The 22,027-nt window shown below is 37.0% G+C and overlaps 1 protein-coding gene across 6 annotated transcripts in view; it reads right to left on the bottom strand.

Moving 5' to 3' along the window:
* LOC120305616 (maestro heat-like repeat-containing protein family member 6) overlaps positions 1–21,528 on the bottom strand; it is a 28,744-nt gene extending 7,216 nt beyond the window's left edge. For 4 of the 6 annotated variants that reach the window (XR_005556075.1, XM_039337747.1, XM_039337751.1 and 1 more), the window contains exons 1-10: positions 17,662–18,038; positions 16,054–16,201; positions 15,034–15,186; positions 11,608–11,762; positions 5,135–5,303; positions 4,845–5,014; positions 2,183–2,317; positions 1,983–2,097; positions 964–1,107; positions 21–191 (exon numbers count right to left, since the gene is read on the bottom strand). Coding sequence is in view for 5 of the 6 variants with exons in the window: in XM_039337747.1 (XP_039193681.1) it covers positions 21–191; positions 964–1,107; positions 1,983–2,097; positions 2,183–2,317; positions 4,845–5,014; positions 5,135–5,303; positions 11,608–11,762; positions 15,034–15,186; positions 16,054–16,194 (1,353 nt within the window). In the remaining variant the exon portion in view is untranslated. Of the gene's footprint in view, positions 1–20; positions 192–963; positions 1,108–1,982; positions 2,098–2,182; positions 2,318–4,844; positions 5,015–5,134; positions 5,304–11,607; positions 11,763–15,033; positions 15,187–16,053; positions 16,202–17,661; positions 18,039–21,228 lie in introns of those variants that run through there. The other 2 variants (XM_039337749.1, XM_039337750.1) reach the window with 2 other exon arrangements.
* Between the last annotated feature and the right edge of the window lie 499 nt (positions 21,529–22,027).

The raw sequence follows: 22,027 nt of genomic DNA, 5'->3' as shown, positions 1-22,027 counted from the left end.
ATAATGTCTTCTAAACTTACATCTATCAAGAATGGATGAAGCTGTTTGACAATCTTTAGAAGTACATGGTTGGCATACTTGTGGTGTGCAACCTCCTTGGTTACGACCTCAAAAGCTGTCAATGTCACCTTCTCATCAGAATCATTGAAGTTTGGAAGTATACTCAGGATTAGCGATGTGAGTTCTTTCCTCTGAAAAGACATCAACACGCATTCATTTTATATATGTGTGCATTTGTCTATTTGATATAATTTGATATCAGTCTTCTTGAACAGGTCAGCAATGTGCATGCTAAATATAATAAAACTTTTTTCTAGGGCTTGAAAGTTTAAGATGTAATTCTTCTCAAAATTGTGGGCAGCAAAGAAGGACTTCTAGAGAACTAGACAACAAAAATGCAAAAGCATTTGCCACCTTATTAATACTTGAAGAGGTGGGTAAAGACACTTGTATGGAATATTTATTTACCAATGAGATTTATATTTGCCTCAATCATTAAATGGACTTTCAATCTCACTTCTAAGGCAGGATGTTGGTGATCTGGCTCAAAGAAACTTAGTGTTTTATGGATGAAAAACAGTAGCTTGAATTATCCTTAGAAATAAATAGCTCAATCAATGCAGTTGATCCCAAAGAGTAATAATATCAGCCATATATTTGCCCTCTAGACGAAAACTGGCTGCAACATTCTGAACATATTAAAGTTGCCAAATTCTTTTCAAGGCAATTACATGCAGAGAATTTTACAATATTCAAGATAAGAAGTGACTAAGACATTATTCACAGTAGCCTGACTGAATGGTTCCAGCAGGGTATCAGTAAGCAAAGGAGGCACCAAATTGGCTTAATTTCTTCAGAAATAACTCATCCATTAACCTCATTCAAAGCTAAAGTTTTCTTCAAACATACAAATAATATACCAGGTTCAATCATTGATGGTGGTGGGAAATCATTGTCACTCACATTTTGCAGATGCCGAATTACATTCCTCATCCCATGAAGACTGAGCCAGCGGTAGGTTGGGTTTGAATCAATCTGCCAACTCTTTAATAAACTCAAGATATAATGCTTTTGTAGCACTGTATAGGTAGTCTCAGAAGAAAGAAGCTGAACAACATAAATCAGTAAATATGTGGTAGAAAATCAGAGCACTTCACCTATTTCCCATTAGCTGTGGAATGATAAAGATGAAATCTGCTGTATTTTGGGGGAAGGAGGATCAAGAAAGTCAAGATGGTGGCCATTACTGCTCAATTGAATGACATGTCTAGGGGCTTTGCTCTATGTCATGATCACCATCATGACCTTTTTGCCATCTCTGGGATGCTTCTATTTCCTCTTTTTCTTCTACATCCATGATCTTTAATAAAAAGCAGCAAGTAAGGTGTTAGGAGTTTGTTCATTTATTGGTTGAAGAATTAAAAAGGCCATGCAATGCTACAGATAGAAAGAACAACAGAAATATTGGCATGTAATCTTGAGATGACCTAAGAAAAAGAATTCCATTTAGAATTTTGGATTTCTCCTTATAATGTTTTCTTTATAACATTACCATATCCTGTTTAGGCTGGGATGAAAATTAGAATATTAGTTTGCCAAATGGGCAGGTAGTAAGACCTACAGATTTTAGCTAGTTGGAACAGGAATGTAGTAATCGATATATAAATGAATTTTGAATAAATGAACCCATAAATGCATATCAACAGTGAATTGTCATACCTTCTCACAGAGGTATTTATGGCAATCAAAAATATTAGGATAGCAGTCACCACTGCATGCGTAAAACCTTGTCCCTTTTTGTGTGTGTGGCACTGATTGAGGCCACAATCTTGATCTTTTCGGAACATTCCCTCCCCCCACCCCCATCCCCCTGAATGCTCAGAGTTTTGTAAGTCATTTCCCAGCTAGGGCTGCATATTCTCTCCCAGGTACTTATGCTTTATCTGCCCCAAGCAGCTACATGAAGGAGGAAATAAACCTACTGCAGTGAAAAAGGCCATTGCTGTTAGCTTCTGTTGGTCATCCCCATGATGGAGAAATGGTATCACCTTAGTAAACACAGCGTAATCAAGCCCATGATGATTCTTGACAAGAGCTCTAGAAGAACAACATTAATTAAATTATTACATATCATAATCATGGTGAACTCTACCATGAGGTTGTTTGTTTTTTTATGATTTACCTGGCCAAGAGGAGAACACCTTCAATGTAATTCTCTGGTGAAGACAGAAGATCCCAGTTTTCTGTGAGACTTGTAAAACATGTCTGTGATGACTTCTCCCTTTTAATCAAGGCTTTTAAAGTTTCCATGGTACAGCTGAATTAAGGTCAAGAAAAGTATTTGACTGATGGAGAACAGGGAATCTGGTATCTCTCAAGAGTTTCACAAAGAAACTATCATCTCTCTCTCTCTCTCTCTCTCTCTCTCTCTCTCTCTCTCTCTCTCTCTATCTATCTATCTATCTATCTATATCTCATCTCTCTCTCTTCTAGCACAGTCTCTTTCTTCTAGCTATCTCATCTGTCTGTATCTGTCTCACCCAGAAACATGTTTATGGCCAGAGTGCAAAGAAATTAGTAAAAATATAAGAAATCATAACCAGTGCGGACGAAGTATGCATGCATCGAACTTGACACACAAGCAGCCTGCATGCACCATTTTAATGATTTTGCTGCCAATCTGCTACGCTCGACAGGGCGATTCAAGTCCATGTGGACCAAACATCAAATTTTCAAAAGTTACTTTTAAAACTTGGAAAATCTGTCGAAAAAGGTGTCAGAACTCTGTTCCGGTGCGTTTTATGACAAAAGAGCACTCTGCCTGCCTGCCTGCCTGCCTGCCTGCCTGCCTGCCTGCCTGCCTGCCTGCCTGCCTATCTATCTATCTATCTATCTATCTATCTATCTATCTATCTATCTATCTATCTATCTATCTATCTATCTATCTATCTATCTATCTATCTATCATCTATCTCATCTTTCTCTCTTCTAGAATAGTCTCTCTCTTCTAGCTATCTCATCTGTCTGTATATGTCTCACCCAGAAACATGTATATGGCCAGAGTGCAAAGAAATTAGTAAACTTAAAATATAAGAAGAAATCGCAGAACACAATTTTTTTTATAAAGCAGTGTGTGTTTACAGGGTGTGTGTGTGTGATTAGCAGCCAAAAATCTATAAGACATATCCAAAAGTGTTCAAGAAGCAAAATCTTTATTAGCCAGTATAATTATGGAGACATATGAAGATGGAATAACATTCTCAGTCTATATGAGAACTTATTTTTTTCTAAAAATCCCTGTCATTTGTGTTTGTAGTAAATTGCTATATCGGGATGCATTTTGTTCTTGGACTGTGGATTCCACTTGGTCTTTGAGTGGTAATCCAGGGATCACATTTGAAAAGCAGATGGGTCCAGGAACAAAGAAAAGTAACATTTAGTTACATTAAATAAAATTAGTTCAGCTAATAATTACATGAATTATTTATATTTAACGACTTTATATTTAATAACCCATATATTTAATGGCATTTCACATGGAAAATTGGTGACAGGTTTTGAACACTGATATGTGCTGAAACTACTGAAACTACTGTACTTCAGCATATGAATAAATGAAATACATTTTTAGTATGTTTAGTATGTTTTTACATTTTACATTTTTTGTGATGTGTGTGTGTGTGTGTGTGTATGTGTGTGTGTGTGTGTGTGTGTTCACATGGATTTAAATGTATATCTTCAGTGTTTAAATAGCACCAGTATCCTGATTTTTATAGACTAGCACAGAATGCTGGCTGGAGAATTTTGGAAGTTGAAGTCCAGACATCTTCAAGCTGCCAAGATTGAGCTGGAAATATTACTTTTTGCTTCAAAATCTTTGTATATATTTTATTCATTATTAGATTTATTTATATCCAACCTTTATTTGTACCAAAGGTAGTGTACATAATAATCCTGCCTCCTATTTTATCTACAACAATCATCCTGTGAGACAGGCTGGATTGAGGGAAGACTAGAACTCCTGGTCTTCTAGTTTCCAGTCCAGTATTTTAGCTACTACATCAAACTGACTACCTTTCCCTCATCTCTCTCTCTCTCTCTCTCTCTCTCTCTCTCTCTCTCTCTCTCTCTCTGTCTCTCTCTCTGTCTCTCTGTCTCTCTCTCTCTGTCTCTCTACACATACACACACACACACACACACACACACACATCACTGCAATCCAAACAAATTCTCAGCAGTGATTGTAGCAGGTGCACGGAAGTGAAGAAAAGAAGATTTGTAAAGGGTGACACACCACATATCTCATTAATAAAATGCCACTTTAAATGCTATAAATCTAATGATATTACAAGGCCATGTCATCTCTGTTCAGCCACTGTTGTGGAAGTGATGAGTTCTATTAATTTATTAAAAGAGAAGAAAGGTATCCAATAAAGACTGGAGAACATTCAAGAAAGATGTTAACCTCCCATCTTCCTTCTCATCTGACTTCTGAAGAAGAACAAAACTGTTCCACCACTGGAGATGTGAAGGCTTAGGAGAAACATTCAGAAGAGTTCTGAAAAAATCCCTCAAAAAGCCTCTCACCTTTTCTGTCCTTTGTCCAATTTTTCCAGTTTCTGGAACTTACTTATCAATGTATTTAATGTTCAGCCATAATTTATGATTAGTCACAACATGTGACTACCATTCTTTCAAGTTTAAAGAATTTTCTAGGGGAACGTTTTAATTTCTCTTGTGCTGATGTACGTCCCTACAAGTCTCTGCCCTTATGAAATAGAAACAAAGGTTTATTATGTCATGTCTAACACTGATATTACCTGTTTTATACCCCACTAGTTACCTTATGTATTGCGATGCTTTGAGGATGTCCTCCTGCCCGTAGTCACCATCTAAAGAGCTCACCAAGTAGTGCAGTTGAATGACCAGGAAAATTATCACAGACACATAAAAGCTATTCATAGGCACTTTGCACCTTTTATCTTTAAATATTATGCCCAGGGCCTTTGTTGCCTGAGAAAAGAATGTATATAAACACAATAAATTCTAGACAAATTGGTGCTTGTCTGCCAAACATGCATCATTCATTATTTGGATTCTCAAATGAGTAAATAACCATGGAATAAAACTCACAGCCAAAGGGAAAAAGGAAGTATTAGTATCCTTGAAATTTAGGTCTGAGCACAGAGGCTCACTGTGGAGGCTGGGTCTTCTTTTTAGGACTTCAAGGAGTTTGGCAAGGACCTGGAGTCTGACAGGTTGTTTAGCTTGGCCCAGGGTTTCCCAGATTTGAGTAACATGTCTGCAATTGAAATTGGAAACAAGACACAATTATTTTGTTTTAGAAAAAACACCTATTTTTGATTTCTTTTCAAACCTAGTTTGGGATAAATGTGAGCTGGAGAGAAAGGCAGAGAGACAGACCTATTAAGATGAAATTACAGGCACAAATGCAGACAAAAAGAGAAACTTATTGCACATCTGGAGAGTGATTGGCTACTAAAGATCGCAGAGGATACATATGTGATTTACTTTTTAAACTATGGCTATAAAAGTATTTTAAAGGAGCCTCTTGTCACTGTTTTTCACCCAATCTGAGACACTGTTGACTTCAGTAACCACAGGTCTAGATTGTACAAGCCAGCTCAGACACTGCCTTTCACTCATCCACTTTACTTTGTTGTTCCCAGCATTCTTTTCCTTATACATTTGTGAATTGGTCCCTGCTTCATCTTTTTAATAACTGGAGCAGCAAAGCAAGCACACTCCATGCTGCTGAAGCATACACTGAAGGCTCATGAAAGTTCAGCTGAGTAATGCAGGAGGAGACAAATAACATACAACTGTTTGTATCAATAAAGCCAACGTTTCATCTTCACTGAACAATTTGTGTGGGTGGATCTCCAGGAGGCAATCTTATAATGTAGCACTTTGAAATCAACAATCCCAGAAATCAGCATTGTGATGCAGTTTGTCCTGAATTTAATTTTATGTCATGCAACCAAATTCAAGTTTATCCAAAGGTGATCATCGGGGATTAATTCTTAGACTACACATTTTTCAGCAACTTGCTTTGAAACATTGCTATTCTTCTTATTTATGACTGTATTCCAACTAATGATTTATAGTATTGTCTAATTATTGTTGTGACAACCTAAAGCTTGTCTGTTTTACAGTTTTGTTGGCACAAGAAATATAGGGTGATTCCAGAAAATGCTCTAAATTGCGAATTAGGAAATAGCCCAAGACTGAACATGAAATTCTTCAGAAGATGAAATTTTTACAGTCCAATCTATATGATCAACTCAAAAGATAATGTTCAGTTCTGGCTTAATCTTCCTTTGCATTCCAAGAATTCTAGACTGAGTCCTTGGCAGTTTCAGGTAGGCATGGAAAAGATTCCTACTGAAATCTCTTGAGAGCCATTGCTAGTAATTGTGGATGCATCTGATTATGGCATAAAACAATTTCCTCTATTTCATGCTCATTTTGGTCTGGGCAGTGCAAGATAAATTATGACCAGAGGAGGGCTCTCCAGACTACAGGCTTGGCTTGTCATAAATACATGCCCCAAGCTTGTAGATTTGAATGAACCCTTGTATTTTGATTACATGTCCATTGATACCAAATAAAGAGAGACTGACAATTGCCTTAGCATTCTCCATTGTCAGGTCAACAATTGAAGTGAGTCATCAGTAACTCAATAAATAAGAGAGAGAAGTCCCTGCGGAATGAGATTATACAAGCTTTTTACAACAAAAGATTTCAGATTGCCGCCCAAGATGTCATCATTCTAAAGGAAATCCCATCTAAAATCTTAAGAAGTAGGAAAGACTTTGCTTTTTTAACCAATGAGCTTAAAGCTAGATCGATGCCATTCAGATGGGAAATTCCGATGGGTATCGTTTTGAGCCATGCTGGGACACGTTACAGATTGAACACAGTTGACAAAGCTAGAGATTTCTATACTTCGGTCCTGAGTGCAGGCTCAACTTCATCTGGTCGGAAATCTTTGAGTGCTAAGGAACCTGAGCAGCAATCTGAGGCACTAGATTTGGTTTCCGCAGGGATGATAGAAGTGGCAAAGCAACGCCAAACGGAGGCTAAAGAGCAGAGGATGACTCGTGCAGCTTATAAGCGTAAAGAGAAAGAGCAACGTAAAAAAGAGCCCAAAGAGAATTCTCCTGGAAGTCCATCACCGCCGGTGGGAGGAGCAAGACCCAAGAGTTATGCAACACATGCAGCTCTGTCAGAGTTTGATGGTGTCTTCTCCAGGCTGCGTGCCAAGGGAGATGGCAAAGTTTTTGACCTGGAATGTTAATGGATTGAATTCTCCTCAGAAACGGAAAAAAATCTTTTATTATTTGAAGCAACACACTAATGATGTTATTTGTTTACAGGAAACTCATATTCTACTTAAAGATCAGAAATATTTAGTTAACGCTCGTTTGGGATCTCATTTTATATCTCCTGCACCTGGGAAGAAAGGGGGAGTTGTTATATATGTCAAACAAAACCTGCCAGCTTGTCTGGTAGAATCAGATCCCCAGGGGAGATATGTGATGATTGAACTTGGTATTTATGGTAAGAAAGTACTTATAGTTGGACTTTATGCTCCAAATCAACAACAGGAACAATTTTATAAACAGTTACACCAAAAAATAACTTTGCTTGACTATAGATCAGTGGTACTAATGGGTGATTGGAATGGTGTCTTAGACACACAAAGGGATAAGAAAGGTTCCTCTCCTTTTCTTAAACAAGCAAGGCTACCTAAAGCCTTTTTTGATATGAAAGAAGACTGGGAATTAAGGGACTATTGGCGGGAACGTAATCAAGAGGAGAGAGACTTTACTTTTTTTTCTGACAGACACCAATCTTTTTCAAGAATTGACTTTTTCTTGATTACCACGGATTTGTATAATAAAGTAAAGAATGTAAAGATTTTTCCTAGATCACTGACGGATCATAGTCCAGTTTGGATGGAGTTGATTCAAGAGAAAGAGGAAAGAAGATCCTGGAGAGTTAATGAAAATTTGTTTAGACAAGAGAAGAATGTTCAAAAACTAAAGGAGTGTTTAAAGGACTATTTTGCTTTGAATATGTACAAGGGGACTTCAATGTCAATGGTATGGGATGCAGGTAAAGCATTTATGCGCGGTGTTTTGATAAAAATGAATAATTTTTATAAGCGAAATCAGATTCAGAAACGTAGAGAACTTGAAGATGAAATTAAACTAAAAGAAAGGGCTTTGATTCTAAATCCTTCTGATGAAAGTACTAAAGAATCTGTAAAGTTATTAAGGTCACAATTTAATATGTTGATAGCAGATCAAGCTGCAACCAATTTATTATTTATGAAACAAAATACATTTTGTAATGCTAATAAGCCGGGGAGATGGTTGGCTTATCAATTAAGAAAGAAACAGAGACAGAGAATAATAGAGAAAATAAATTATAAGGGTAAACTAGTTTCTCAGAAGGAATTAATTAAAAAATCTTTTTTGGATTATTATCAAAACCTATACAAATCTACTAATGTACAACTGTTAGATATAAATAAATATTTAGCTGAGGCAAGTTTTCCTAAACTGACTGAGGATCAGAAATATGAAATTAATGGTTTAATTACTAAGGAGGAAATCGCCTCAGCAATTCAACAATTGAAATTAGGGAAAGCACCGGGTACGGATGGGTTAACAGCTGTTTATTATAAAGCCTTAATGGAGGAGATGATTCAACCATTAAATGATCTTTTTAATGGTATCTACAGGGTTTAGAGATTCCTCCTTCATGGCGTAGTGCTTTTATATCATTGATTCCAAAGGAGGATCAAGATCTTACTTTACCAAAAAACTATAGGCCTATATCTCTTTTAAACGTGGATTATAAGATATTTGTAAAAATTTTGGTAAATAGGCTTATGAGGGTGGTGCATCATCTTGTGCATAAAGATCAATCAGGGTTTATAACAGGAAGGTATATGAAAAACAATGTTAGACAAATTATTAATTTACTAGAATACTTAGATAAGAACAACCAAGTTCCTGCAGGGCTCATATTTTTAGATGCTGAAAAAGCATTTGACCAACTGAATTGGCATTTTATGCTAAGAGTAATGGAAGAAATGAATTTTGGTGAAAACATATTACAAGCCCTTAAGGTAATATATCAAAAACAAACAGCACAACTTATTGTTAATGGAGGTTTGTCGGAGGTTTTCACAATAGAGAAAGGTACTAGACAGGGGTGTCCTTTATCGCCATTGTTGTTTGTTTTAACATTGGAAATATTATTGATTAAAATTCGAGAGTCTCAGGAAATTAAAGGAATATATGTTAATAAAAAAGAATATAAGTTGAGAGCTTTTGCGGATGACTTGGTTGTTACTTTGTCGCAACCTGACTATTCTGTAGTAAACTTATTACAGTTGATTCACCATTATGGTTTGGTCTCGGGTTTTAAGATTAATGTAAATAAGACTAAAATTTTACCTAAAAATATGTCGAGTCAGGAGAAGCAGATTTTGGTTAACTCGACGGGTTTTGAGATTGTTAATAAGGTAAAATATTTGGGGGTGATGCTGTCTGTTTCTAATGCAAAATTATTTAAAAACAATTATGAAAGGTTGTGGGTCGGGGTACAGAAAGACTTGAAGAACTGGGAAAAGCTGCAATTATCCCTCATGGGAAGAATTGCAGTGATAAAAATGAATATTCTACCCAAGTTTCTTTTTTTGTTTCAAATGTTACCAATTTTGAAAAATGAGATTAATTTAAATGAGTGGCAGAAGGGTCTCAATAAATTTATTTGGGCAGGGAAAAAACCAAGGGTTAAGTTCAAAATTATGCAAGACTTCCGTGAGAGGGGTGGACTCAAGGTACCAAATTTGAAATTATATTATGATGCGGTGGTTTTAACATTAATTAGTGACTGGGTAAATTTGACAAATTCTGAGATACTTTATCTAGAGGGATGGGATTTACTTTATGGGTGGCATGCCTATTTAATATTTAATAAAAAAATAGATTGGGCTTTTAAATCTCATATTTTAAGAATTTCTTTACTTAGGATTTGGAGAAAATATTATAAAAGTGATTTTAAAGTACCATTATGGGCTATACCTTGGCATGCGATAGAAGGAATAAAAAGAGGGGTTAAAATGGATATGGTGTCTTATAGACAGTTACTTAAATGGGATGGACAAAACTGGCAATTAAAATCACGGGAAGAATTAGCACAAGAAAATTTTACTTATTCTTGGTTCCAATATAGGCAACTACTAGATAGATGGAAGATGGATTGTAAGGTGGGTTTTCTTAGAGAAGATGAAAATCTTATTAAGCAACTGAAGGATCAAAGACAAACCCACATTAAGAGAATTTATGGGGTTTTAGTTGAATTGGACTCAGAAACGGAACTAATTAAAGATTGTATGATTAGATGGGCGCAGAACTTTGGTGAGCCAGTTTCATTGGACACCTGGGAAACTATTTGGGTGAGAAATGTCAAATTTACTCAAGCACAGAATTTAAGGGAGAATTTTTATAAAATGTTTTATAGATGGCACCTTGATCCACAAAAAATGTCTTACATGTACCCTGACGTGCAACCTAAATGCTGGAGATGTGGTTACAAGGAGGCTTCTTATTATCATATTTGGTGGTCATGCAGAGAGATAAAAGCATTTTGGATCAAAATATGGTGGAATATCCAGAGAATTTTTAGAAGGAGGGTAAAATTCACTCCGCAATTATTTTTGTTAGGTATTGTTACAGATTGTGATACAAAGGAGGTTGTATTGATGTTAAACTTGATCACAGCCGCGAGGCTGTTAGTTGGACAATATTGGAAGAAGGAATCTTTGCCTACATTGCAGGAATGGTTTTTTAAAGTAGCTTATTTGGCGGAAATGGCAAAGATTTCGGCTTTCTTAAAGCAACAAACGCAAGAGAAGTTTTTTGCTATCTGGGACAAATGGATAAAATTTATACAATTTAGATTGGGTATACAAAAATATTATATAGCCTTTTCATAAGTTTTATTTTTATATATATTATAGATATCTTTTTTATATATATAAATATAGAGTTTTTAATTTAATTTTTTTTTTTTTTTTATTATTTCTTAAGCCTATATTCTGCTCTGGGAAGCTCAGGGGGGGGGAAGGGAGGGTTTTTGGGAGGGGTGTGGGGTGGGGTTTTTTTTTTTTTTATATGTATTGTTTAAATTTTTTTTTTCTCTTTTGTATATGTTGTTTTTTGTTCTGTATTGTTCTTGTTTTTTTTGTAAAATTTATAAAACTTTTAATAAAAAAAAAAAAAAATAAATAAGAGAGAAATGAGTGCATTTATCCATAGTATTCCAGTAATAAAAGTGTATATGGCAGAGTATTTAAAATGGTGGGGTCATTGATATTGTTATCAGTTCAGCCCATCTCTTTATCAGAAGAAAACCTCCCCCCCCCATACTTGTCATAATAATTAGCCTGCCACTCTTTTTTTTTCAGTGCCTTTGAGGCAATTTTTACTCCTGGTGACTACATGGACAGGAGCAGAACTCGGATTTCCTTACTTCTAGTCCAGCACTTTAACCACTAGACCAACCTGTCACAAAAGAGCGAGAGTCTCAGAAGGCTTGAGATGGCCTCATCTGTGTGTGCTTCAACCAGCAGGCAAACAGCTCCTATTGCTGCTTCTCTTGCACTGCGATCCTGGATAGCATTCAAGTGGAAATAAATAATATCTATGATTTCTGGCACCTACAAAGGAGAAAAAAAGGGATTGTCAAGGGTTGTATTTTCTTGTGTTTTTAGTCCTTAACATAATTTATTCATTCAAATATGAATGTAGTAGTACAGAGCATCTGAATAAGACTGGGTACTTCTTAGGAAAAATGGTCCTTAGGAAAAAAAATCTTAGAGATTAATAAATGTACTATAAGTCAGGGCTTTTCAACCTTTTCACCGATTGTACCACTTTTAGGATATGGCAATATTCGAGTACCACCTAGCAAGGTGTCAAAAACGTGATGACCAAAAAAAAAAAAGCCTGTTCAAAGTTGCAATTGCACTGAAATGACTTATGACCATTTTTCACACTTATGACCATTGCAGCATGCCCAGGGTCATGTGATTTATATTTGGGTGCTTGACAACTGATTCATATTTATGATGGTCACAGTGTCCCAAGGTCATGTGATCCCCTTTTGCAACCTTTTGACAAGCAAAGTCAGTGGCAGGGTTGCTGGTGGCCAAGTGCTAAGGCGGGACTTCCCTCCCTCCCTCCCTCCCTCTTTCTCATGCCCATCTTCTTCTGAAGGAAGAATTTGAACCCCCCATATTTTCTCTCTTCCATATATTCATCAAACACGGAAAAGCCTCCAGAGACAGAAAAGACAAACTGCTGAGTGAACTAGCTTAAAAGGGCACATTCCTCTTTAAGAATTAGCTACTGGCTAGAAAGGAAAGTTAAGGAGTGCAGCCGGCACTTAATGAAGAAAATAACAACTGTAGATTTACTTCTAAGTTAATCTTTAGGTTAGAGATCCTGGCTTGCAACAAATAGCATAAGTATGTTTAAAATTAAATTGGGATGTGGTTGTTGTTGTGGCATACTAAAAAAGTGCCAACATTGATTATTAGTGTCTTTACCATTAGTAGTAGAATGCTGCATGTGTCACAAGCTTGTCTATAGCTGGCAACCTAGTCTAATAAAACAAATTTTATGAAAGCATGACCAAAGCATGATAGGCAATGGAAGTCAATCTATGAAACTTCATTTGGTGATGACAATGCCAAGTTGAAGATTGTAACTTATAGTGTTAGAAAGTCAAATGGTAAAGAGCATTGAGTAGCAAATAAAATGAATGAGCAAATGGAAGAAGAAATGTTGTGTATTGTGAGAAGAAGAAGAAGAAGAGAAAGGATGTAATAGATTTGAATAAAGATGATATGCTCTTTGGAATAGTGTTGACTAAAACTCCATCAAATCCATTATTTCTTGTAATGATATGTGAGAATGACCTTGGGAAATAAGAGGGAGAGTCATAGGTTGGACAGCTGGCATGTAAAAGATATCTCAGCCTACAGAAGAAGGGAGGACATGGGAGTCTCCCTCGTTTTCAGGAGAATAAAAAGAAAGGAAGGGGAAGATCCTTTCAGTCTTGCAAGATTCTGTTCATGTAGCCTTACAATACCGATAGACTTTGTGCAACTGGTTGTGTTTCTGGTTTGGACTAACATTCTTACTGCAGGTCATCCCTGCTTCCAATGACAAACTGAACAATTAGGGTGAATTGATACCTAAAAACTTCCTTTTTTGATGAACCCTCCCTATAATTTCCCCAACTTGGCTTTATAAATTCATTTGCTTTGGCTTGGAAAGAGATTAAGTAACTAACATGAAATGGGTTGGATGCCCTTCCATTTCTTTTTCAGGTTTTCTTCAAAACTCTTAATAGTATTTGAAGAAAAAGAATGGCTTCTGAAGTGGAATAGCTCATGACTTCTTATGGCACCTCCTTGCCTTCTAGTACACTTTTGATACAGGCTATTTTTATTGTTATTGCAGACACTTGAATTAGAGGACACCTCACTGGGCAGTGTAAGTCCCTTAAGTGAAAAGACTGGTGTAAGGCTTCCTGATGAAAGTTTTGAAAATCTAGACCAGTGTTTCTCAACCTTGACAATTTTAAGGCATGTGGACTTCAACTCCCAGAATTCCACAGCTAGCAATGCTGGCTGTGGAATTCTGGGAGTTGAAGTCCACATGCCTTAAAATTGTCAAGGTTGAGAAACACTGATCTAGACAACAAAAGGAAAAATAAAAAATATGGAACAAAACTGATGAATTGGAAGTTCTCGAAAGATAAACTGCACCTTATTTAATTGAAAAGTGTGTATTAGTTGACTAAAGTCACAAAATATTTTTCAGAGCATTTCTCCTAGGGAACACTTATTCAGATCTTTAACTATTGCAATACAACTTTTCCCAGTGTAGGACTATTTCCATCATGTTAGGATTTAGCAATATGAATGACATGCCCATAAAACAAAGAATCCTGTTACTTCGGAATAATATTGCAATTCTGAGTTGGTAATCTTTGGACACATGTATTTCAGAATACAGATTACAATCAGTGGATTACTATGTAATATCAGATGGAAAAATATTCTTTTGTTTCTAGAATTCTCAGGGTTGGACAATAAAATTGCACCCAGCTACATCTAGGGAACTCAGAATTATAGGTATTTCTGATGATGATAAAGTTTTTACTGATAATCAACGCCTCCTTAATGTCAGCTGCCACCTTACGCTTGCTTGCGCTTCGCTGCTAGGTGGTGACATACTGCCATGAACTGTGGGGAGAGGGAATGAAGGGGGGAATGCTTCAGGAAATGAAGTAAGTGCTGTATCTCTTCAAGATGCTGCCTCAACGTCATCCAGCTGGAAGGAGAAGCGCCGCTTCCCAAAATACAGTTGGACTGACCATTAGGAAAACATCTTGCCTGAACCTGATTGGTTGCACTGGGGTGGGCAATGAGATATAGTTAAGGGAATGAAAAGTAGAATTTAGGGATTTTGGTGTGTGATTCTCAGTTCTGGCTTTGCATTACTGCAATACACTTATCTCTAATAAACTATACCTTTCGCAAAAAATGGAGCCAAGGATTATTTTTATTTAGAGGTTTAAGTTGTGGCAGTGCCCAACACCTTAACATCTATTTCATGAATATCACTATAGTGATGGCTCACCAAATCAAAACTGGTTTTTACAACAATTATGCTGTAATATGATGTTCAATTTAAAGAAACAATAATGCAGTTAGCAACTTGTGATGGCCATTTATGGGGGTAGATACCACTGGAAAAAAATGGAATAGGTTAGTTGCTATTGAAAAATGGTAAAAATTGATTTGCTATTATTTAAACTAGCAGTTCTAGGACAAGGAATAATTTCAAAACACCTGCAGAGTGAATCAGAGCATCAAATCAACATAAAACTTGAAAATGAGACTCAACTTGTCTTACCTTTCCCCTTAATTTGTTCTTCTCTTTCTTTAAAAGAGAATTCAGCATAGTTGCAGCTGCCTGGATATTGTTTCTGTCCGAGTTCCGCAGGCTAGCCACTGCCAAGAGTATCTGTCCAGTAATGGTGGCTGTTGGATCAGTTTTGAGAAGTTTCTGAAAAGGACAGAGAAAAGGTGTACAATTCTTAAGCAAGTGGCAGAGCTAGCTTATGCTTTTATTAAATTTTATTCAATGCTGCAAGGAGAAGTCTTGGACATGTCACCCTAACCATTAGCTCTGGACCATAACATTATGTCTATTGCTAGGTTCTCCCATATAAAGTTTGACAGTTGTTTGAGACTTCAATTTTCATTATGCCTAATCATACGACCACAAGATATGCTGATTAGCAAATATGGGGATTGAATTCCAACACAGCTTTTGGGCAACAAACTGGGGAATGCTAGTTGAAGTGTACATAGTGTATAGGATGATCTAACATGAAATTAAATGTATTAAAATGAATAGAAAACTGTGCCTCAAGGCAGTATATGTGTACACTTTCCTAAGAACCAAATTTAGTCTTTGAGCAGGATACTGTGTTCCAAAACACAGATGGGGTCTCTAAAAAAGTGGATTGAGATAGATTAAAACTGTATTTGATTTAATTTAAATTTTATTAATAGCTTTCAGTATTAATGTACTGAATTGGGAAAGTGTATACTTCCACTGCTGCATAGTAGCTATGAAGTATGAAGAATCGGGGCATAAGCAGAAGACTTTTGGAATTACGGTATTAGTCTTCCTGTTCATAGATTGTACCTCATTACATTCTTCTGTAATTGGATTCAAGGAAATACTCTCATGATGTTCTAAGTCTGTAATCCCTGTTTTGTGTTTTTCCTCCAGAAGGAAGTTCTTAAATTCCAACCCTGACAGGACAGTGGGACATTTCTCTTGTAGTCTGCTTCTTGTTTTCCACACATAGTATTTTTCTTTTCCTGGCACAAATATGAGAGCTGTATATGGATTTGCCTTCACCTGGAATGGATCATCTAATGTGTCCTCAGAGGAGGTCTGTGTAGCTTTATCAAAGCAGATAAAATCTGATTCACTGGCAAAGGGCATGTTCAGCCTCAGATGTGGGCCATTGGTCTTCTCTGTTTTTTCTTTTATAACCATAGCTGCTCTAGGAGAGAATGAAAGATTGTGAAGTTATATCTCAGAAGAATATCTAAAATTATTTTTGGTTAAAGCAATGGTGAATTAGATGAGGAGAGTTTTCAGTTAAACCCTGTGGGATTTGGAAACAAAATCCCTGAAATAAGGATTTCATAAAAACCTGTACATTATAGGTATACACTTATGACCACAATTGATCCCAAAATTTATGTTGTTAAGTAAGAGGTTTATTAAGTGAATTTTGCCCCATTTTACATCATTTCTTGCCTTAATTGCTAAGAGAATCACTGCAGTTGATAAATTAGTAATCTAGTTGTTAAGTGAATCTGGCTTCTCCAAAAGGTGATCACATGATCTTGGGACACAGCAATGATCATAAATATGAACCAGTTGCCAAACATCTGAATTTTGATCACATGATTGTGGGGCTGCTGGAAAAGTCATAACTGTGAAAAATGATCATAAGTCACTTTTTTTAGTGCTATTGTAACTTTGAATGGTCACTAAATGAATTGTTGTAAGTTGAGGATTACCTGTATAGAGTAGTAAGAAATGAGAATGTGTTTGTAAGAAGGCTGTTAAACTTCTCAGTGAAAAATCGGAAATAAAATTACTCCCAAAGTTCATGGCTTTTTGCTTTTGCTCAAAATACTGTGGTGATTCACCTGTACAATTCATAGTAGTGTTTCTATAGTATTTGCTTTATTCTAATTCTATAATCACAATTAATAATTATTTTCATAACATTTATCTTATTGTAATATAATGTAGGTATATATGTTGGTGCGGTTCTAAGATGTATAACGAACTAATCAAGTCTCTTCAAGAACTCTAATTCAAATTCCTCTACTGTAATAAGAAATTTAGGCAATGGACATGCCTAATGATAGTCCTACAAAAAAGGCCTAAGAAATTTTTACATAAACTGTGGAAAACTGAGGTGGATAACTTCCAACCATTTATTCTGAACAAACATATACAGTATACACATTTGATTGATTGGTTGGTTCATTGATTGATGTGCCATTGTTTTTTACATCTAGCGACCACATAAATTTTCTTTATGACAAACTATACATATGAAAAAAGAGTAAAATCATATATGATTATAAGCTTTTAAATAATAATTCTTGACTATTTTAATGTTTGACATCAGAAATCTCTTGCTCCCAGTCTAGAGGTTCATATTGCATGTGCTGTAGAAAGCTGCCTTGATTTCACTTATAAACATATAAAATATGATAATGTTTTCTTGGCATTTATTTAGATTTCACTCATCAGATAGTCACAAATATGATAACATTGTTATAAAACAAAATCAGATTACAGAATAGATTCCTGTAAGAATTAATGATGAATCAGAACAATAGAAACAATGTGGAGTATGGAAGTGACTTATGACTGACAAACTCTGAAAAGTTAATGGAGGCTTACAAAGTTTTTGACCAAATGAGATAATCTACTTACAATATGCATGGTTAGAGCCAGGGTTACAGACTTCTCTTTTTGGTGCACCAGTTTTTGCCTCACTGGAATGTGTTTAAAAAAAGATCTCCACTAACACATGCAGGTAACAATGGATTTTATTACATCATTGCTTTGTGGATACCCTAGTTACAATATTACCAAGAGGGCCCAATGTTCCACTGGTTGACATGGGTATCTCTGGTATCCAATCAACTGAAGCAGTACTATTCCCAATGATAGAAAGCACTGAGGCAGAAAGCATTAGTTCAAGGTAATGTTTGTTGTGAAGAAACAGAATCTCTATAATCAAGACTGAAAGAAACCTATCCAGTTTGAAGTCAACAATATGAAACCATAACCATGATGCCATACATTTATCAGAGCTCATAGTTGAAGGAGGATTTATTTAGATCAGGAGTAGGCAACCTTGGCTCTTTTATGACTTGTGAACTTCAACTCCCAGAATTCCTGAGCCAGTATGGCTGGCTCAGGAATTCTGGGAGTTGAAGTCCACGAGTCATAAAAGAGCCAAGGTTGCCTACCCCTGATTTAGATTAAGGAGAACCATGCACGCGGGGACTCAGTTGCAGATTGGTCAACAGTACCAATTAGATTGGAAAGGAATTTTCAACCATTAGAAGCATAGAATTTTAGGATGGACTTCTAACAATGCTTATAACAACTGGGAATTTATTCGTCTTTATGACAGACTCTGATCTATTAAAGAGGAAAAAAGTTCCTTGGAAATAGCTTAGCTGATTTCCAAAATGTCCAGTGTGGTCAGATCTGTTTAGCATTTGGACAATAAGTCATATATTCTTAACCAAAATTTAAGATTATTTTTGATAATTATGCTATTAATCTAAATGATTACAGTAACACCATCATGCCATCCTTTTAAGATAATAATACATTAGGAGTTGATTTTAATGACATTCAGTTGAAATAATCTGATATGGTCAAACATTCAGCAGAGAGATGCTGAAAGACTAACTGAAGAATTAAAGGTGCCATGATGTCCAGAATAGGTAAAAAGTAGCACTAACTTTTGAGAAGTTTACAAAGCGTTGTCTCAAGCATCCTTTGCTTATAGCAGTAACTGATTTTAAAAAAGACATGTGCAATTATCTAACTTGTATCATTACATTGTATTACTTTTATAGGTGGTCACCCAGAAACAGTGATGGGATTCAAATATGTGAACAACCAGTTATCTGTGTGGATGCCGCTTCCAGAAGTCCATTCTGGGCCTGGACAACAAAAAAAATAGCTACCGGTTCTGCCGAAGTGGTGTGAACAGGCCGAATCCCACCATGCCCAGAAATTGTAAGCTTCATGTATCTTCAGAATTCCATGGAAGCTCAGTCACTTTCCTGGACTTGAGTGCAAGCAATCAGAGAACCTAGAGTGAATGAGGCTCTTGATCTCAGATGGGGTCCAATCTGGGTTAGTCACCAGGACCAGAGAATTTCTGAGCTTTTGGACTTGTGCTGGAGCCCATCTTCAGAGAACTTCTCTCTAGCAGATTGTGTGCTGTTCTGTGTATGGTATTTATATGGTGCCTGTTGTATGTGGCTTTTTAGATGTTGATCAGGGTGTATTGATGGCTGGCTTCTAAGTCGTTGGGTGTCATTTGCTTGTGCTGCCAGCCCTCAACTTCTAGGTACTTGATAGGCTGATGGTAAATCAGCACTCCTGTTGATTGATGAGGGGCCTGTTTCAATCATTTCCCTGGTTGTTTTTGTCCCTGCTCGTCCAACAATCTTAGTAGGTACAAAGTTGAATGTGTGTCCTTGTTCATTGCAGCGTTTTTATCCTGGGACACATGTATTCGCCTTCATTCATCAGATGGAGTTGTTCTCCTTGGCTAGAAATACAACAATATCCAGGTAGAATTTGCCTTCTTCTCTTTGCATTCCCTGTATGATTCCCCTTGTAGAGCTGGCCAGACCTCTATCTTTCTGTGTTGTCTCCCATAGCATTTCATCTCCTCTCAAGTCTCTATGGAGATAGGAAACTGCAGAAAAAAATGCATTTTGTTCCCAAGAGTGCAACTCTTTGTTCTGTAGATCCAAGACTCTTCTTTTCCAAATAGTTTTCAGTACTATGAAGCAGTGCAATTCCATCTGATACCTGAAATCAGTGGCAACCTTATGTTTGAAGTAGATAATGATTAAGAGATGAGGCTCTCTTGTTGACAATTGCCTTGAATTTCTGACACATCCTGTTGGAAACAAAATGGCATCTTTCTGCCAATGCAGATTAAAATAATCTTTCCCGCCAATCTTCATGAACATTGGAAATGACATCCCTGCAAGATTTCCAAGACATAAAACAAGCAGCAAGAGAGTATTTATTATGACAGGAATAAAATATCTTGGATATGATCAGTTTTCTCTTTACAAAACCGTAGACTAGATACAAACCAAAATATATTATTTCATCGATTAAGCTGTCTCTAGCAGAGCTCTAGGCTAGACTGAGATATCAAAAAATATCCTGGAAGAAAGCAGTGGCAAGCTCTTTTGTTCCTGTTGTCAAGAAAATTGCACAGACATGCTCACAAAATCAAAGTGAGTCAAGCTCAATTCAAAGGAAGTTTTTTTCCCTCTTTATCTGGCATTGAAGCAGCAGGGATTGGTAGGAACAATTTTCAGTTCTGGTTAATTTTATTATACAAAGTATGTCTATACTGTAATGCCTACCAACACAATTAAATTCAGGACAGCCAGCACAAATGTTTGATTGCACTCACTCTTTTGTGAATGCAATTAATAAACTCTGATGCAAATCCACACATATAAAATACAGTTTCAGATATTGAACTAAGCTGATCTGCATTTGCCTTCATCACAGCTGACTTCAAAACACTGAATACATCAATATGTGTTCTCTTCAGTTAACCAGGTGGAAAGTGCAAAAACTAGCACTGAATCAATGGTAGTTTCCTTTCTATGCTGTATTTAGTCATTTTTTAAAAAAAAAATTGCCATCATCCTAATCAATTTGAAGGACTGGTGCTGAAAAGACTGTGAAATGCTAGTGTGTTGTTATGGTGCCTTATCAGCTCGAGAGGGGCAAAGTCAAAGAATGGGATTTCATGTTGGTTATAGTAATACCCAGATTTTTTTTTTCAATCTGAAAACCAGTTCTCCAGCATGAGGATGGATAATCCACAGACTGGGTTTCCTGAAGTCCCTTCTACCCAATTAGACCAAGACTGAGAGATAGCCACGCCTCTTGCTGGGTCACATTTACCCAGTTCTGTCTTAGTCTTTACCCAGACAAGACGCGTTGGTGCTTCTCTCCAGACTCAGGGTTTTTTTTAAAAAAAATTGTTTCCCCTTATTCCTATCCGTGGATTATCCTTCCTTTCCCCTTTAATTTCTCTTCAAAACACTGTATTTTTCCTGTGCTTTCCTCCCTCAGGTCCTCCCCTCCCCTCCGAGTCCTTTTTGTTTACATTCCCCGGCTGTTGCAGCCTCAGTACGAGGCTTATGTTTCTTCCGGTTGAGTGCTCAGGGCTTTGGGAAGCCTGTAGCCTCAGCACGAGGTTTCTTTGTTTACCTTTTGCTTTTCGGGGCTTTGGGGAGTTGCGGAGCTTTCTGTTCGATCCAGCTGATCGGCGGATCTCCGCGGAGGCCCAGGGAGACGGCAGTTCGTCCCTGACTGCTGAGGCCTCAGCGGGGGGCCTGTTTCACTTTATTTGCAAGGCTTGCAGAACCGCGGAGCCTTCTGATTAGCTTGGTCGATCGAGGGACTGCCGGGGAAGCCCCAAATGACAGCTGATCGTCTGAGCTTTGTCCGGTCGATCACGGCTACCGACGAGTCGCCACGTGGCTGGCGGCCGCCATTTTGTTGTTTGGACGAGGCCTGTACTGCAGGGCCGGTGTTAGGGCCATAGGTTGATCGCCACATGGCTGGCGGTCGCCATTTTGGAATTAAAATAAATAAATAAATAAATTTTTAAAAATACTCATTACGCAATTTAATTTCTCAACTTTTGTCAGCAACAAAAGAGAGATTTAAGGCTAAATTAACCTTTCTGATCTTACTGAGTGGCTGGAACAGTTGCCCACCCATTTCTGGGGAGGGCTGACCTAGTGGAAACAATCCAAGCATTTTTCCCCAGCCACATCCACTTGTCATTGCCTCTGGCAATTTATTGCAACAATATAATTGAATTGTCTTTCATTGGGAGTTGGATTCTCTTACCTCTACTGCCTACTAAGAACCTATTTGTCATATACTGTGTTTCACAATTGTTTTTTTGGCAAGGAGCTCACATACTGGTCTCACCAATCTCTGCAGTCCCACACTGGGCCTCAGCTCCTAGCCTGTTCTAGACCCATTCTCAGACTTGTTC

Source organism: Crotalus tigris, unplaced genomic scaffold (genome assembly GCF_016545835.1).
Source record: "Crotalus tigris isolate CLP2741 ecotype Arizona unplaced genomic scaffold, ASM1654583v1 scf7180000017685.4511686, whole genome shotgun sequence".
NCBI classification, from domain to species: domain Eukaryota; kingdom Metazoa; phylum Chordata; class Lepidosauria; order Squamata; family Viperidae; genus Crotalus; species Crotalus tigris.
The sequence above is the reverse complement of the archived record's forward strand: the minus strand, read 5'-3'. Positions and strand labels throughout refer to the sequence as shown.